Raw genomic sequence first — 18,979 nt, 5'->3', positions numbered from 1 at the left:
GCCATCAAAAACCTCGAAGTCTTTAGATTTGCCGAAAGTAACTGAAAATTGGACACGGAGAAAATGCAGATGTGAGGCTCGAAAGCAAACCAGTTGATTTAAGGAACTTTTCCCACGAATAAAACAGCATTTTGGAAAAAAAAACTTCCTTAATATATTCCTGGATTTAAAAAAATATATATATTGCAATGCATGCAATATGATATTTTTGGTTCAAGGATGGTGAAACAGAATTTGTACGTAAACTCTTAAGTCCTGTGTAAATAATAGTAAGAAAAAATTTTGTTCTTAATATCAGTAATCATCGAGTACATCAATAACCCTTAACTGAAATAAGAGGTATGACGACAAAATTGTCTATTTATCTATTTACTTCTAGATTACATTACAGGGGAATTATTTCAGCAGCCTGTGCATCACGATTAAATGTACGATTTAAATACTGGAACTTAATTCCAAACCATTCATCTAACAGAGAACAGTACAGTACTTATAAACAGAACACTTAAAGGGACGGATGATTTAATATTATTTTGCAAGATAAGAGAAGATATAAAATATAAGTCGTATGAAACGGTACCGAAGTCGGTAGGAAAGACATTGCCTTACGTTACGAAGGGAAACCCGTACCAGTGTTTACACTGATATGACGTCATCAGGCAACTGTCTAAAGGTGGGAATTTCTTCGACAAGGAGAGCAGAGGCTACGCAGAAAGTATCAACAACAGAAAAAAAGTCCAGGGTGTTGTGTTTGCTGTGGTACTTTGAAAAATAATGTATTAATGTTTCTGAAAGATGATCAAATAATATATTTAAACCATACGTTTGTTATGAACGCTGCATTGCTTTACTTTGTGTTTAAAATGTAGTTACCTGTTTCGGAAATTTTTGTTGACTTGGCAACAGTGCATGGAGATGGACGCCATAAACAGATAAAGTAAAAAAAAAAAAAGTTAACGTATCATTTCAGGACGTCATGCTGAGTAGAACACATAAACAATTAATTGGGGTTACATATGTGTCGATAAGAGACTTTCAGTGTGTCACAGTAAACTTCAATGGGTACGACTAATTAAGTACCTGTGAGAATCTGGCATCAATTCAAACGCATGCAAGTAGATCCCGGATTCTCGAGAGTTCGAAGCTTCTAGGGTCTATTCGACCTAATTAAAAAATAAGTTTCGTATTTCTTCTCAGGATTTCGTTCAAGCCAACGGTGTAATGAATATTTTTAGACATCGGTTGACATTTAGAATCCAGTCACCAGGTTGTTTTGATGGAATATAAACACATCTCGTCTGTCGGCATCGTCTGCGATAAAATGGATAAAACATACACCACAGCTGAGTTGCGCATGAAGATATAATTTTGAGAAATTCGGTGCTACCATTTAATTTTCTCTTAACCGAAACAAATCTGCGTGCAACATGCATAATGCTACACGTAACATACACACACACACACACACACACACACACACAATTACATTTTATCCATAAGAAACGCTCCCGTGTTTACCTCCAAAACACGACTTGGTAAAATTAAAAATGAGTTATTTCGTTACTAAACATAATACTGAACAGTTATACATTAAATGCTCTCAGATGTTTCAAAAAAGGTAGAATGAGATATGTTAGCAATTAATGCTGTAATTCTTGAAACTTTCTGCTTAAAAAGACGTTTTTCTATCTCCAAATTTCTGATTTACTTGGCGACTGCTAGAACCCATATAATCATTCGTTTGTAAAAGTTGATGGTTAAGTAACGATGGTCCACAGACTAAATTTCTGAACGAGACTAATGCTAACGACGCCTCCAGATGATGACGTCATCTGAAAACACGTCAAAGCATAGTCCGAGGGCTACGAGCCTAAAGGATGATTAAAAAAAAAAATGAGTGAAATGAACAAATAAACTAAAGTATATAAATTTTGGCCACACCTGAAAAAAATAGGGAGCTACATAATTGCCTGCATTTAACATAGGAATAGCACTTCAGTATGCTAAGATTGCTATAAATGATCAGTTTTCTTCATAAAAAGACAATAGTTCAGACTACAAATGTTTGTGAACTTGGCAACACTTCTGAACGGCCCAAAACCCAAACAATAGTTGCCTATAAAATCCTTCGTGAAAAATACGATTAATAAGCAAGAAAATGTATGTTTCTTCACAATTACATTCACACCAGTAGCTTCTACTGGTCAGGCAGTAATGTAAAGCTCAACAGACATAAAATTAAAAGGAAATGACAGGTACAAGTTCCACCTTCTAGGATTAGAAAGATCTAAGAAATAGAGCGCTCTGGAGAAAGTGGGGATCACATTGGTTACATTTCTACATGTGGAAATCGCCACAGCAAAAGATCTACACAGAAAATATCTATACAAAGATGTAGTCTACGTTTTCTATTAAATTCACTTGAGATACAATTATGAATATTGAAAGTATTCATGGTAATCACGTTAGCAGTTTGGATAAAAATTAAGGTTAAGTACAAAAACTGATTGACAGTATGACTAAAGGCTGGAACATCGTCCCTTCACTCAGGCATTTCCAAAGATAAAAACATCTAGATATTGCTTCCTTTTACAACACATTCATATCTGACGGCTCACAAATAAAAAGGATGGGATCATTACCTGCTTCCCTACTTCAGGTTGTAGAAGGAATCCATGGCGATAACGTTGATCCATTATTCAACTCGATTCCAAAAAGAAATATTCAGAGCTCCATTTCTTGAAACTGAAAGATGAAGGCAACAGGATATGATTTCGAATATTGTTAAATAAAATTACCATCTTAATGAAGTATTATCGACAACATTTTTAATCATCACTGATCTTTCCTAGACAGTGACCCCCAAGGGTTATAACCGGTATGTATCCACCTTTGCGGGCGTTTAGTACAAGCCCTATGGGGATTACCGTAAAAACATAAACAAAAGACTGTAAATATCATAAAGATGATGACCCCCAAGAAATATTAGTCCTGGGTAACGACCCCCGAAAACCCTTGGGGGTCACAATCTAGGAAAGGTCTAATCATTACTGTAAAGATCAATATTCCAGCCACAGACACAGTCTATAGTGAGGTAAAATTAGGCACTCACAATCGCCGCGGCAACTGCCTTTGACGTCACAAAGCCAGGGCTTAATCGATCAATCAGAGTCCCCAGATAAGAGGTGACTATTTCGGGGCGTCTGACGAATGAAAATATTAATTTGTATGCACTTGAATAAACCATCAAGGAGAGTACTAATATTCCTGACATACGTCAAAAGATTAAAATGTCAGTTATGTGCAGTGTGTGTGTGCATGAGTATTACTCATAAAATAAGTAACAGTTCATTGTTTGAGCACTGTATCGTGTATATCCCTTGTAAAGAAAACTAAATATCTGTCAATAAGAGAAAGCGAACTTATCTTGGGACAGAGTTGCTAACAATGCGCTCTTCTTCACCTTAGCAAGACACTTCATTCAATTACCTACCAGGTAACTTATTCACTGTTTAGTTCAACGGAGGAACTATATAGGCACACATGGGCATATGTACACATATATATGTATATATATAATTCATGTATATACAGTATATATATATATATATATATATATATATATATATATATATATATATATATATATATATATATATATATACGTGTGTGTGTGTGCCTAATATGCAGACAAGTCCACAAAAAATCAGACTAAATATAATTGCATCATCTTAAAAAAATTTAAGTGTAAATCATTATCAGATTTACTATACTATAATTTACAATTCTGAGATAACCTGAAAGCTATTTTATGTAAGGTTAGCTAAAAGAAACTAAAGATAACCTGCCTGACTGATATTCCCAGATATCCTAAAAATCATCTGGTAGGCAAATGACGGTTGGGGGTGGATCAGCATATATTTCAGCAACTTTTAGTAAAATCCACCCATTTTTGGCACCGAGTGGCCGATACAGGGGGCAGATTTGATGTCCCTCATACGGCAACAGGGCAGTAAAATTTTGTTGCAACTGAGAGGCCAAAAGTGGGTCTCTAAAACTATCCTTATCAAGCTGGAGAAAACAAAAATAATTTTCACCTTCACTCTAACTGGGCCCGCGTTCGATTCTCCGACCGGCCAATGAAGTATTAGAGAAATTTACTTCTGGTGATAGAAATTCATTTCTCGTCATAATGTGAGGTCCCGTTGCAGGTAACCAATTGGGTAAAATAAATCTAATCAATGCTTAACTTTTTTTCACCATAGAGGACGGATATATGGTTCTGGGAACATTATGCGAATACTGATTACCATTTTCTCTGGTTCTGACCTGTCATGCTTCATAGACCAGGCTTAGCCTTACTAATGTTTCCACAAAATACGAAAGATAAAAATTCAAATACATTATTCAGTAATATATATATATATATATATATATATATATATATATATATATATATATATATACTTACAGTATGTGTGTAAACACACACACATATATATAAACACACACACACACACACACATATATATATATATATATTAAAGCATAAATGAAAACTCTGAACAGACAGTTTATTACATTAACCATTTAAACTCTGAACAGAAGTTTCTACATTAACCATTTACACTTCAGCAGCTGGTCGATCTCCTCACCTCTAAGTTACACGCATTCTAACGTTTTCTAGGTATTGAGACCCTTCCTCTCTAAAACCTCTTCAGCACCATCTACCCAGCACTTTCTGGTTCTTCCTCTCCTCTTTCGAACCAACATCCAGATGAGGCACTCCTTTGACCAATTTTTCATCCTCCATTCTTTCCGCATGATCAAACCATCTCAGAACAATCTGGTCCTATTTTGCAATTTCTTAGTATCTCCACATTTCTCGCCATTTTACTTTATCCATTTTAAATATATATATATATTATACACCATATATATTTAAATATATATATATATATATATATATATATTTAAAGTGGTGTATAAAATATATATAGATATATTTATATATATATATATATATATATATATATATATATATATATATATATATATATATATATATATATATATATATACAAAATATATCTATAGATACATATCTATGTATACACACAGATACATATGTATGCTGATTTTCCACAGATTTCTTAACCATTGAGAATTGACTTTCCTCAAATGAGAATTGGATAAGCACTATTCTCAAACAACAGCAACCACAGCCATACATAAATCTTGCCTGGTGTATACTTGATGAGAACCCCACAAACACAAACGCACACGAACACATCATAGCAGGATTAAATAAATCCCTTGCTTCAGACGCAGTCAGAACGAACAACGTCACAGTGCAATCTATATCCTTCATTCTGTGACATACCCGAAAGTCGTTTCCTCCTTATCGATTCCTGTCTCTATCTGTGACGGAGTTCTTAGCCCGACCCACAGATAAGAGAACAGGTGTGTCCGATAAGGGGTGCTGTGATACACGGTCGCAAAGACACCAGGTGTGTCTGCGTGTTCACTGTCGAGTGGGCTGGCTGGAAGGTTCTGCTTGGGAACGCACGGTGGAACTTGTGGGGGGTCGTTCTTCAGACAGCAGGAAAGCGGCTTGGCTCCGGAGTTGTGCAAGGAGGTATGGGACCGTTCTTGCTGTTTTTGTTTTTGTTGTCGTTTTCTTCCGGTAGTGTTCCTGTGTTCTTCCTCTTCTTCTTCTTCTTCTTCTTCTTCTTCTTCTTTTGCTCCTGCGTTGCCCTATCTTCCTCTTCTTCTGTTGATTCAATTCATTGTTCCTTTTTTATTTTGTTAAATAAAACTTTATCTTATTTTTATCAAGTTTGGTGAATCAAGTTTTATTTTTCTAGTGTCTTGTCGTTAACCATGGCTATAAAAATGTCCACACACATACACACACACACGTATATATAATATATACAGTACATATACATATTTTATATATGTGTGTGTGTGTGTGTATGCACGTGTATAGAATGCGGTTTAGGAACAGGTAGGGAGGAATTATTCAAGTCCGTTTCCTTAGTTGACCTAAGCAGTGGATTATCCACCTGGCAGTTACTCGACTGTGGTTGGTCGCGGTCACGGTGGTGAATGGTATGCGGCATGCAACCTCATCCACGGATACTTGTTGAAAATCTGAAGATTTGCGCCTTCTATAGTCCCCCCTCCCCCCGACAAGTAAGGACACAATACATTAAGACAAGATTAATCACTATCACCAAAGCCTTCAGGTCTCATTGTGACTACTTGCCCTACTCGCACCAGACTCCTGATGTCTATCAGTAGTTTCAGCAACTCTTAATTCTTTCTATAAAACTCATTTTGTAGCACTGATTTCTTGGGATGAGGTTGCTAGCCCCATGCTCATACCCTTCAGATGGTCGCCGGAGTTTAAGTACCAACTACATCTGGTACTCATTGCTGGTCACCTATCCAAGTACTGACCAGAGTCACTGGAACAATGTTGCCCAAATTTAGCCATCGAGGAATCGGGGCAGTGAAAAAGTTATTGCCCTGAATACGTAGGCAGACCCCATAGGGGAGTAGTGCCGTCAGTGCACCTCACGGGGTGCACTGTAGGTTCTTTGCAGTGTCCCTTCGGTCCCTAGCTGCAACCCCTTTCGTTCCTTTTACTGTACCTCCATTCATATTCTCTTTCTTCCATCTTGCTATCCACCCTCTCCTGAGGCTTTTCCATTCTCAATTTCCCTTTCAGCGCTGAATGACCTCATAGGTGCCAGCGATTGGCCTTTGGCCTAAATTCTATATTCCATTCCATACCTTGGCAGACAACTGATATCCATCATTGTGCTTATATTTTCTCAACATATGATTTATTTAGTCTGCGTATACTCCTTCCTAATCAGTTTGAAGCATTTCGAAGTAAGCCTCTCAACTTCTCTACAAATTAATCAGTACTTTGTTTTTCCCAACTGCCTTAATATTCCCTTCCCTCACTTGATTTTCGTTGGGCGAGTCGGTAGAGCTGTGGACTAGCACTCGTTAGGCCCGAGTTCGAGTCTCCGGCCGGCTGATGAAGAGTTAGAGGAATTTATTTCTGGTGATAGAAATTCATTAAGCTGTAGGTCCCGTTGCTAAGTAACCAATTGGTTCTTGGCCACGTAAAATAAGTCTAAGCCTTCGGGCCGGCCCTAGGGGAGCTGTTAATCAGCTCAGTGGTCTGGTCAAACTAAGGTATACTTAACGTCCCCCTCACTTGATACCACAGCTAATTAATTATCTTACTATCACAAAGAGAGTACAATCATCCACAAAGAATTTTTTCGCCATGAGACGTCAAGGTTTTACTTCGCGAGGTGATTAGTTTACCGAATGCCTTCCGATAAGATATGTATGGTAAGTGTCTGTTCAACAGGCTAAGCTTAAGCCTAAGGCTTCTGATACTACCTGAACCGCAGGCTGTTTGTTCGTTTATCTGTTGAGCCATTTCTATGTCAATCCGTCATTTGCAGTTTTTTGAAGTATCCCAATTCTAATGTTTTCGAAGATGAAGACTTGAAAATTCACATCAATTATCCATGGATCAGTATGGCTTCAACATTCAAAAAGAATCAGGGATCAAACAGGAATGTAACATTGATCGTAACTTTAACTCTATGAAGCAGAGATTTCATGTCTGACACGCACACCACAGCAATGTAGATAATTTCCAGAAGGCAGTTAAAGTCAAGGTCATATCGAGGTCACAGGTCAAACAGGTATTTGCCACTGCTTGAGGAATTATCACAAGACACGTCTTGTCCAGGAATCATGAATCACAGTTTTTTCTGAAGAACTCCTAATTTGATTAACAAAATATCAATGGACTCTTCTTTCCCCCTTCTCTCACTCTTTATAGGCCAAGGAATAGGGCCTTAGTCTCTAAGAAATCCCTTGAAGGATGGAATATTACAACTGGGAACACGAAAGCAGGGATGGAGTTCCAAATTTTTTTTTTTTTTGGGGCCCGCGTGTGGTGTGTTAGACAGCAAAATTAAACTTCATCTGTTCGCGATTTCCACCTGTTGGTAAAAACGATGTTATTTTCATTAACAAATTAGTTGATGGCAGACAAATTAACCTACTTTCTCAGCATAGCGTATCTTCAAGTTAACAACACAAGCCTGAATATTATTCATTAATATACGTGAGCATTTTAGCAAAAGAATGCCTATCCGGCTAGTCTTGAATGCATGTGCATAATAATAATAATAATAATAATAATAATAATAATAATAATAATAATAATAATAATAATAATAATGAAAACAAGATCGTAAGACGAATAGAGAAGACTCTACAATTGAATACCGTCGAAACAGCCATTATTTTCAATGCTACTGCCCCCAAAGAAGGTCTCCTCTAATAATAATAATAATAATAATAATAATAATAATAATAATAATAATAATAATAATAATAATAATAATGGGAAGCTGCTGCTGATCACGATGATGAAATCTATTTGTCAGAAATATTTCTCTCAATTAAAGGTTATGCAAAATAGGGGGAATTTTATGCATCCTCGTAAGTTTTCAATAAAATCTAACGCAAAATTCGGAGATATAAGACTATTGTCTAAAAAGGTCAATGTTCTAGAAATTTCCCTTTCATCTAAAATCCCCCAAAAACATTTATTTTTTTTAGGAGGGCAGTGAAATGTATACTAAACTTCTTCTTCTTCTTCTTCTTCTTCTTTATTATTATTATTATTATTATTATTATTATTATTATTTCGAGAACACTCTCTTTCAAACAAGCTTCATTAAACAGAACGGCTGTGTGGATACCGTTGAGTTTATATTGCAGTTTTTCAATCTCTTAAATGAGTTTCTCTGTGACAGCCGATAGACATTAACATTATTAATATTTTTTTAATAATATTATTCAAAATGAACTCTAACTCGTGCAAACGAAACCCGATTAAATCCAAGGAACACTTGATTATGCAAACAAATGCATAAACAATAAGTTGCGTAACAAGGGTTTTGTTTACAAAAGGACTTTCTTTATTAGACGGAAGGTATGACGTCATCAACCATTCATTTGGCGAAATGATTTTCATCATCACTTATCGTCTGGTATTTGGTCATCAGGTGCATTTGGGCAATGCCATTGATATCTCGTATCTGGACGTCAGTATCTAATATCTAAAAGCTATAAAGGCTTTCAGATATCTAATCATAAGAGTGATTATGAGAGTTCAAAAGGGTTAATACGGTAATAGACGTTTGACCAGGTTATTGGAAACACTACCGACAGCGGAAATCCTGGAGTTTTTTGGGGGGTAATATCGCTGGATTAAGGAATTCCAAAAGATTTAGCGGACCGAATCAGTAACAAGAAGCAAAGATGAGTCATGTGGTTGGTTAATCAGAGAAAAAGTACGAAGCGGAAGCATTTCAAATAGCTTATCAGGCCACAGCGGCTGATTCTTACGCACGAAAGTGAGTCAACTGTTTTTTTTATATAGGAGATAAAGCAGCAACTTCCACCTGATGACGCAATTTCTTCTGGTCCACAACGTAATAGAGACTAGTTGATAATTTGATTATTTCTTACGTATTTCAAATTGTTGTTGGGGTGACTCATCCGTTAGAGATCTTTGATATGACATACAAAATAAGATCCTGATCAAATCATTACACTATTCACAACCTGGATGTGGAATTCTTTACTTTCCTCTGTATCTCTTTGGTAGCCATATGACTATGGGTAGCTACTAGGGAGAGAGGAGTAACCCCCCCCCCTTCCCACACTAACCCCCTGCCCTACTTCACAATCCTTTTCCCTACTATACTTAGTTCTTTAACGAAATAATTGACCTTAATAAGCTCCAAATGGTATGAGGCTAAATATGAGCGAGGTACACACTCATGTGTAGCGTGTATACAACTGGACGACTTAAAGACCAAACCAGATAATATATTTACATATACAAATCTGGAGTATGTTCACATGCGGATATATATATATATATATATATATATATATATATATATATATATATATATATATATATATATATATATATATATATATACATGTGGATTTAAATGTAGAGACGAGAGGCCTCCGCCAAAGCTAAAGATATTTTTATCTATTCATTTTCGTTGGTTTTTATTAGTTTCAATATCTAACTATTGATCACAGGTCTGATGTAAGTGATAATATTTTCTTCTATGATAAAAAAAAATGCGGTAACTTGAAGCGTTGATACAACAGCAAAATAAAAATCTCTAGATATTAAAAATCGTCGTTGGCCCCTGGTACACAAGCAACAGAGTTAAACTGAAATGAACAGGCAGACTGAGAAGAGTAAATACAAATGCTACTTCTACAAAGTTTCCTACAAACTGACACAAACGCACAGCGCGCCCAACTAGAAAAAATAGTAAAGAAAATACCAATTATAACTAGGCAATCTTGACCTTTGAATTGACGAGAACCGAACAGGGCTTTTCAAATGAAGCCAAGCGTCCAGGGGTCGTTTGTGAAGCTGAAGTCCCTCTTCACAAAATGATAAACCATCCTTGTGAAAAAATAAGTAAAAAGATGCGTCGAAGTTTCTTCGGCGCAATCGAGTTTTCTGTACAGCTGCTACTGCGTATAATCAAGTCCACCGATGATAGTTCTATCTTGCCGTGGTCTCGGTATAATGCTGTATGAGCCGCGGCCCACAAAACTTTAACCACAGCCCGGTGGTGGCCTGGCCTATATCGTTGCCAGAGGCACGATTATGGCTAACTTTAACCTTAAATAAACTCAAAACTACTGAGGCTAGAGGGCTGCAATTTGGTATGCTTGTCTTAACAAGTTTTTACCTTATTGGTCACCCATGAAAACTGTTGGTCTCCATCTAGGCCTGTTATATCAGAGGCCTCTATGTGCTGGTCGTCAGTTCAAAAGAGAAACAAAACTGACCATTCGACGCAGCAAAGTTCAGTGGCACCATTCATTCATCCACTAATCCATTCATTTTCGCCTCACGGGTCTCGCAAGAAGGGGAAATTCGGATGAAATGCTGTTTTCAGACACTACACTTTCCTCCGTCGTAGAAATTACTGGCAGATACAAAGAGGTTTTTGAGATAATTCTGAATAAATTAAAAGAACGAGGTAATAATATTTTGAAATAAACTAAAAGAACGTAATAATACTAATTTGAAATAAACTAAAAGAACGTAATAATATTAATTTGAAATAAACTAAAAGAACATGGTAGTTATAATTCAAAATAAACTAAAAGAACGTGATAATAATTCAGAATAAACTAAAAGAATGTAATAATACTAATTTAAAACAAACTAGAAGAACGCAATAATAATAACTCAAAATAAACTATAAGAACGCTGTAAGAATAATTTAGAATAAACTAGAAGAACGTGATAGTAATAATTCAAAATCAACGAAAAGAACGTGATAATAACAGTTTAAAATAAACTAAAAGAACGTATAACCGAAGACAAACTAAAAACAAGAAAATGCTACCACATAACACCAGCACTTCTACAAGACACACAATAGAAAGCTGATAACACATTAAGTATTTGTTTCATACCTCTTTATCCTTTCACGTTTGTGACGTAATACCCCCTTTAAATTCCTCAGGGATTCTCAAACCGACGCGATCCACAGTAATCCGCGCTTTTATGGCACCCTATAATGAAAAAATAAATCCGAAAGTCATAAAAGTAAAATGGCTTTATTTTCACCGACATTCCATCTTTTGCTGTCGTCATATATTTGTTTTTTCATCTTAAGTCAAGATTTATGTTTTTTTTTTTTTTAGTAAACAGATATTTTCCTTTAACATAAGTGAATATTATATGAAACTAATTTAGCAAATAACCTGATTGCATGTCCCCTTTTTTAAATCATTGTTCCTTGTATTTTTAGAAACTGGAACATAAAATTTAAGCCGAAAGCCAAGCGCTGGGACCTATGATGTCATTCAGCACCGAATGGGAAACTGAGAGCAAAAGGTCTCAAAGGTGTAACAGGAGGAAAACCTCGCAGTTGTGAGACAATTGTCAGAAGAGGGTGGAAAGTGAGAAGGAAGAAAGAGAGTATGAACGGAGGTACAGTAAAATGAACGAAAGGGGTTGCTGCTAAGGGGCCGAAGGGACACCGCAAACTACCTAAGTAATGCCTACAGTGCACTGCATCAGGTGCACTGACGACACTACGCACCCCCACCCCACCCCCCACCCCCGTATGATAACCAAATTCGGCAACCCTGCTTTGATTCTGCGAAGTAAAATTCAGCTATTTACACCTCTCGTAGTCTGATTCGTCTGATCAACCCTTTATACTATATTCACCTTATAGAATTTGGAATTCTCTCTCTCTCTCTCTCTCTCTCTCTCTCTCTCTCTCTCTTTTATCAGAAGAACGAATAAAGAGGAAAGCCCACTCAAGCGACCTCTCACTTTCGATAAGGACAGGAATCCTTATCTATACGGTGCCTACTGACACTCTTTGGTCTCTACCTTCTGGCATAGAGAAGAGGACAAAAGTTCTTACATATTTCTTACTACCTACTGAAAATAACTGTGATGAAAACTTTTGGTCTTTTCAGAAATACAGAGAGAATAAGATGAAGACGTTTTCCATGGCAAACCTCTTCCTCGGGGGCACTCTTCTGCTGCTATGCGTCACAACAATTCCTATATCCGCACAAGGTGAGTAGGCCTGTTGCATCTGTATTCCTCTTACACCTACATTCTCACTGTTATTGTTTACAAACATTCCTCTAAAACAAGACGAAGAAAGTAAAATTTGGCTTCGCAGCCGATATCTTCCATATCTCAGTTTCAAGTTTTCGTTCGTTCGAACTACCAGACAGTCGCCGATTATGTTTGTTTTACGTCAAACCTTGGCGCCATCTTGGTTAGTGTCTCTGGCTATAAGTCTTTACGATATCTAGGAACTGAGCTCTCTGACTTAATATTCATTAAATCTGTGTACAATTAAATTCTCGACATCTTGAATAATCCCTCTTGTCAAGAAAATGGCTAAGCTTTCATACGGTCGAAATTTCAGTCGTGATGAGATGCCCGTATTCCCAGACACCGTTAACCATCTAGAGCAGTGGTTCTCAATCTTTTTTTTAGTGATGGCACCCTAGCTAATGCAATCATTACCGTGACACCCCTTCTTTACCATCCAACCATATCGCACGTATTAACTTCTTATTCAATGAATAAGATTATTGTCCATACTCAAACCAAAATCAGTACACCGTACATGCAGAAATATACTGTACAAACAAAGAGCATATCAGAAGAATTAGGTAAACATAATTAGAGTAGACACACTGATAATAATTACATGGAGATTTCTGCAAACTTTGTTTTCTTTACAAATGTTCATTGAGATGATCTAGCCAAGACAAAATTCATGACAATCTTGAGGCCCCCCTAGGCACTGTCTGTGGCACCCCAGGATGCCACGGCACCCAGTTTGAGAATCACTGATTCTAGAGCTACAGTGACTGTTCTTATTCTAAAAGAACTCACGAAAGTGAGCCGTTATTCACTCAGACAGTTAAATTCTTTTCTAGATCCGAATATCTATTGCATATGTTAAAACAGTTTAGATTAAAGATTTTCTTATCACTAGCTTTTAAAACTCTAAGGGAATTCTCTCTCTCTCTCTCTCTCTCTCTGTATAATATATATATATATATATATATATATATATATATATATATATATATATATATATATATATATATATATATATATAATGTGAAGCATGAAATGTAGTAAGATGTTTGCAAAAGCTTGTGGGGACACTAGGAGTGTCTATGGAAACCAAGGTTGGAATGTATACAGGGTTTGTTGAACCAGCTCTCCTCTATGGGGGTGAAGTGTGGATGTTGAATGCATAGATAGGTGGAAGCTGTAAAAATGCACTGTATAGGTACTAGTGTTATGGAAGTTTGTTTCACAGAAGGTTCATGCACGAATCGGCAGGTTTATTAAGCGTGAATGAGGCAGTGATCGTTATGTTTTCATTTCTGATATATTACGTATATTATCTTTGCGCAGACGTGGATCTTCTAAAGGAAATCGACAGTGAACTGCGTAAAATCCAAGAATCTTTAAATGACCTGGAGCTTAAATTCAACAATTTCTCCTCTACTACGATTTCCACAATTACAACTGTCGATCCCTCGGCAACTACAACCCCACCTGGGTCTACTGTAACCACAACTGGGTCTACTGTAACCACACCTGAGTCTACTGCAACCACAACTGGGTCTACTGCAACTTCATCTGGGTCTACTGCAACCACATCTGGGTCTACTGCAACTTCACCTGGGTCTACTGTAACCACCACTACTAATTCTGCACTCAAAGCTGAATCAGAAAGCTTCACTTTCGATTCCAAATCTGCCGACGGAGACGCAATTCTGATTGCAGAAGGAACACTCTGCGTCTCAGAGAGCAAAGACGATCTCTGTAGCCGTCTGATCAACGTTCTGAACGACGTCGAAGGAGTGACAGACAACATCAACAACGGAACCATTACCGAAGAGCAACTAGATCCACTGAAAATTTCTTCCGTCGAGATCGGAAAAATAGTCGACGAAGCAGACCCACAATTCATCAGTCAGCTGGATCCTAGCGTCTTCAAGAGCGAAACTGAACGCATTAAGGGGGTCAGTTTCTATTTAACTTATTTATACCTAGAAAAAAAGTATGTTGCAATTGCATAAGGTGAGATTTTGTGGTCGAGGTCTTGAGCCTCCAACAACACAGGAGGAAGAAGAAGAAGAGGCCATAGTGCTAATTTCGCTATGATCACATTAAATTATTATTGATACAAATTCATTTCTATTATACTCGTATATGTATGGGTAAAAATGCAAGGCTACATTATTATTATTATTATTATTATTATTATTATTATTATTATTATTATTATTATTATTATTATTATTATTATTATTATTATAGTTGTTGTTGAGTGTCATGTGAAAACTAGTAAAAACTGCAAAAGGAAGAAACGTTAGGATGCAATGCTACATCTGTTAAGTAACCCGGGATGGCTTTAAATATACATAAATAAATAAATAGATAGATAAATACATCACAGAAGAGATTCTATCTAAAGTCAATTAAAGAATGCACAACTGAAAAGAGAGGAGTTGACAGGTGACCCGAACACATTATGTTTAATTGTAATCCTAGAATCTACAAGCATGTAATTTTCTTTCGGATGGAGAAATCCTTTAAAATTTAGTTATACAGCGTGTAGATTCCCTCAGCACCCTGTATCCTTTTGGGTGCAGAATCCTTGAACTTGTAGTATCCTTTAGAATGTGGGATCTTGCAGAATCTAGATGCCTTTAGAAGTAGAATGTTTTAGCGTTTTGGGTCCTTTTGAATCTAGAGTCCTTTAATGTTACTATTATTACAATTATTGCTAGAAAACAGTAACAAAACACTAAAATTTATTCTGTTTCGGGCCACAGAAAGTGTCCAACGCAATTGTCGCTGTGGACAACTTGATCCCGAATGAATCTCCAGTCCTGGTCATCGTGATGGGAGTTCTTGGTGGGTTGGTCTTCCTCAGCTTACTTGCTCTCGCTGTTTACATCGCCAAGCAGAGCAACCAGCGTAAGAAGAAGGAGCAACAGAGGAAGGTAAGGATTCTTTATATATGAACAGCACGCACGCACCTAGACAGACAGCTATTCTAGAGTTCGAGAATAGAACTCTGGACTTTTTGCTAGTCAAGTTAACGTCCCAGCCACTGAACAAGGATATAGTTGCACCATATGGCCTATTCCAGGTTTCTACAATTATTTTTGGATAAGATCACAAGCCCTATCCCTAGCTGCGACCAATCACAGTCAACTGAACACCAAGTAAATAAATCACTACTTTTGGTCAACATAAGTACAGTGAGATTTAACGGAATGTGCCTAAGGCGCGCTTCTCCTAACCTAGGAATCGAACACTGGCCCTCTAGCGGGAGGGGGGAGTATCAGAACCACGAGATCAAGAAGTACCATGTACTGGAGGAACCTTTTGTGCATAAGAGTTCCATACACTTATACAGAAAAACCTCACCAGTAACCTGTCAACCCCTAAGGACACAACTCATTCAACTCATCTAGTGAGCACTCTCTAGCTTCCTTGATTTTGATATCCCTCCTTTTACAATACCTCTTTCACTCTATCTCCCCATCTCTTTTGGGGTCTTCCTCACATCCTACCTCCAAACAATGCCCAATTGCATACCCCTGTATGTTCTTTTCATCAACCCACCATCTTCCATTCTTTCCACATGACCGAACCTTCTCAAAATACTCTTCTGATCCATTCTGTCACTCACACTAACCCTTTTAATAGTTCTACATGTCTTTACATATCTAGCTCTTCAGTTCATCTTACATCACAAATACTGTGAAAATAATTATCCAACGTTACAGCATCTACCTTCTCCCAATCACTCACATTTAAAAATCCACAATTTAGTTCCATTACAGGAGAGTTGGCTCTACAATCCCTACACACATACACACACGTGCGCACGCGCACACACAATATATATATATATATGCCTATAATTTATAAACATATATATATATACGTATATATAAACATATATATATATATATATATATATATATATATATATATATATATATATATACTGTATATATATACGTCTATATAAAAATATATAATATATATAATATATATATATATATATATATATATATATATATATATATATATATATATATATACACATATATACGTATATATAAGGCATGTGTTTCTCGTAAGCAATCAGTGACTGCTGAGGCAACCATGTGAGCTAATATTTTGAAGCAAAGCTTTACCATGACTTGTTACTTCAAGGAAAAGTATCTTAATTGAAAATAACAGACGACAGCGCATCAACATTCAGTATGAATAATTATATATATATATATATATATATATATATATATATAGAGATAGAGAGAGAGAGAGAGAGAGAGAGAGAGAGAGAGAGAGAGAGAGAGAGAGAGAGAGAGAGGCCTAAGATCTCAAAAGTGACGCAAATTCATTAACTTTCTTATAAATGATGTACATTGAATGGCGCTGCAAACAGCTTTCATTCATGAATACCTTGAACCCTTCAAGTTGACTTCCAGTTATCTTACTTTTTAATTCTGAAACAATGTTTGCTTTTAATGATTTCCTAAATATAAATTTCTCTGAATTTCGGAAATTTAATGTGAAATCACGTTAAGATCCATAAATATTATCTGACAATATTCTCTCCTCCCAGCTGAACGAGACCAGAATTCCCACCGAGCCATCGGCAGAAGAAGGCAATGTAAACAAAGGGTTCGTCGAAGAGGAGCCGCCGAAAGTTGCCGTTCTCCCCAGGTTCGGGCCTCCCTCTGGCAACTTTTACCAGGGCAGCTCCTTCAAGGCGGATTCTTTGGACAGACGCGAGGATCGCCGCCCGAAAACTTATTACGAGGACGACGGACGACGATAACGACCAGTATTCTCTCGAGAGACGAAGCGCCAACGTCAGGAGAGCACCGACTTCGGGAGGACTCCGAAGATATGATCTGTAGTGACGGTGGATTTCGTGAACTGGACTAGAAATCGGCCCACAGTGCTCAGACCTCGCTACAGCTGGGTTTGTGTTTTTTTACCCTGCGTATTTGGGGTTGATTTAAAACGCCTAATCATAGCTGATTAGACTTTTAGGCCTACTTTGTTACTTGATTTCCACTCTCAAAGGAAGAAGAAATGAATTATGAATGCCAGCATTATTTTTATAGATATGTCGTTCTTATAAAAATTGTAAAGGCTACCAATACGATTATTTTTTTAGAGATATATTTTATGTACATTCCTATTTAAACAACTATGATTATCAAGTATGTCATCTGGCCCCACTCATATGTATCCAGAATGTAACAGAAATATTCTTCATATCAGAATACTTTCACATGCAAATACATACAGCTAGCTGTCTTTGTTCTACGTATACAGCAATTTCATGACTGCCCTATTGAGATCGATCAAAGAAACAGATTTTTGCCATCAAATGTAGTGATTGATTTACACCTGCGGTTTTGACAGACAGGTTATTTAACGAGCAGCGGGAGTTCTACGTCTATTCACGTAAACAGAAAACTATGAATGAGGTTTTAATGGACCAACAAAAGTTCAAATATATGATTTTTTTTATGTATTCTGGTCTTACTTAACCTTAATCTGGCGGGAATCCTTCCAAGGGAGAGTTGAGCTACATAAGAAATAGATTTAAAACAAGTGTATGTGATGAATTATACGCTTTGGGGAGGATTATGGCATGGTAAATTTGCAGTAATCAGCAACTTTACATACTGTACAACGAGTTTAACCAATAATAATAATAATGATAATAACGAATTCCTTGAATAAAAATAATTCACCAATGAATACGTGCCAGTCATTTTCGTTGATAATAATAATAATAATTTATTATTATTATTATTATTATTATTATTATTATTATTATTATTATTATTATTATTATTATTCGAGAAACAAATCCACAGTTATGTATATGTATATATATTTAAAGATAAAACTGTACACTTTTATCTTTAAATATATGTACACATACATAACTGCGGATTTGTTTCTCCATTTTAAGACACATGCTAATACGAGTATTTTTTAATTATCATTGTTATTATTACTGCCATCATACTGTCAAAACTGAGGGTAATATAAAAGAGGATTGGGGCAGCAATTCCAGCTTTAGCGTTCATATGTGCGAGTCTAAAGCTCGGAAAGGTTCGATCCAAACGTCCTCAGCCCGCCCCCTGTGCCCTACGATACTTTTCCACACTTTTGGACCATCTTAAAACAAGGGACCGCGCTGGCATAAGGCCAGTATGAGCTAAACCAAACTACCAATAAATAATCATTGGGGTGGGGTTA

General features: G+C 36.6%; 1 protein-coding gene across 1 annotated transcript; it reads left to right on the top strand.

Annotated features, from left to right (window-relative positions):
- Positions 1 to 5,454: 5,454 nt before the first annotated feature.
- Positions 5,455 to 18,237, top strand: LOC136836344 (poly(A) polymerase-like). The gene is made up of 5 exons (XM_067100526.1): positions 5,455 to 5,638; positions 12,601 to 12,703; positions 14,075 to 14,688; positions 15,505 to 15,675; positions 17,319 to 18,237. The coding sequence occupies exons 2-5, from the start codon at positions 12,619 to 12,621 to the stop codon at positions 17,532 to 17,534; spliced, it is 1,086 nt and encodes a 361-aa protein (XP_066956627.1). The 5' UTR covers positions 5,455 to 5,638; positions 12,601 to 12,618; the 3' UTR covers positions 17,535 to 18,237.
- The last annotated feature ends 742 nt before the right edge of the window (positions 18,238 to 18,979 follow it).

Source organism: Macrobrachium rosenbergii, chromosome 56 (assembly GCF_040412425.1).
Source record: "Macrobrachium rosenbergii isolate ZJJX-2024 chromosome 56, ASM4041242v1, whole genome shotgun sequence".
Lineage (NCBI taxonomy): Eukaryota > Metazoa > Arthropoda > Malacostraca > Decapoda > Palaemonidae > Macrobrachium > Macrobrachium rosenbergii.
The sequence above is the reverse complement of the archived record's forward strand: the minus strand, read 5'-3'. Positions and strand labels throughout refer to the sequence as shown.

Excerpts from the sequence above, each read along its gene's own strand:
- LOC136836344 (XM_067100526.1), top strand. The coding sequence starts at position 12,619 with ATGAAGACGTTTTCCATGGCAAACCTCTTCCTCGGGGGCACTCTTCTG. Across the intron at positions 12,704-14,074 it reads AATTCCTATATCCGCACAAG|ACGTGGATCTTCTAAAGGAA; the intron begins GTGAGTAGGCCT and ends ATCTTTGCGCAG. Across the intron at positions 15,676-17,318 it reads AGAAGGAGCAACAGAGGAAG|CTGAACGAGACCAGAATTCC; the intron begins GTAAGGATTCTT and ends CTCTCCTCCCAG.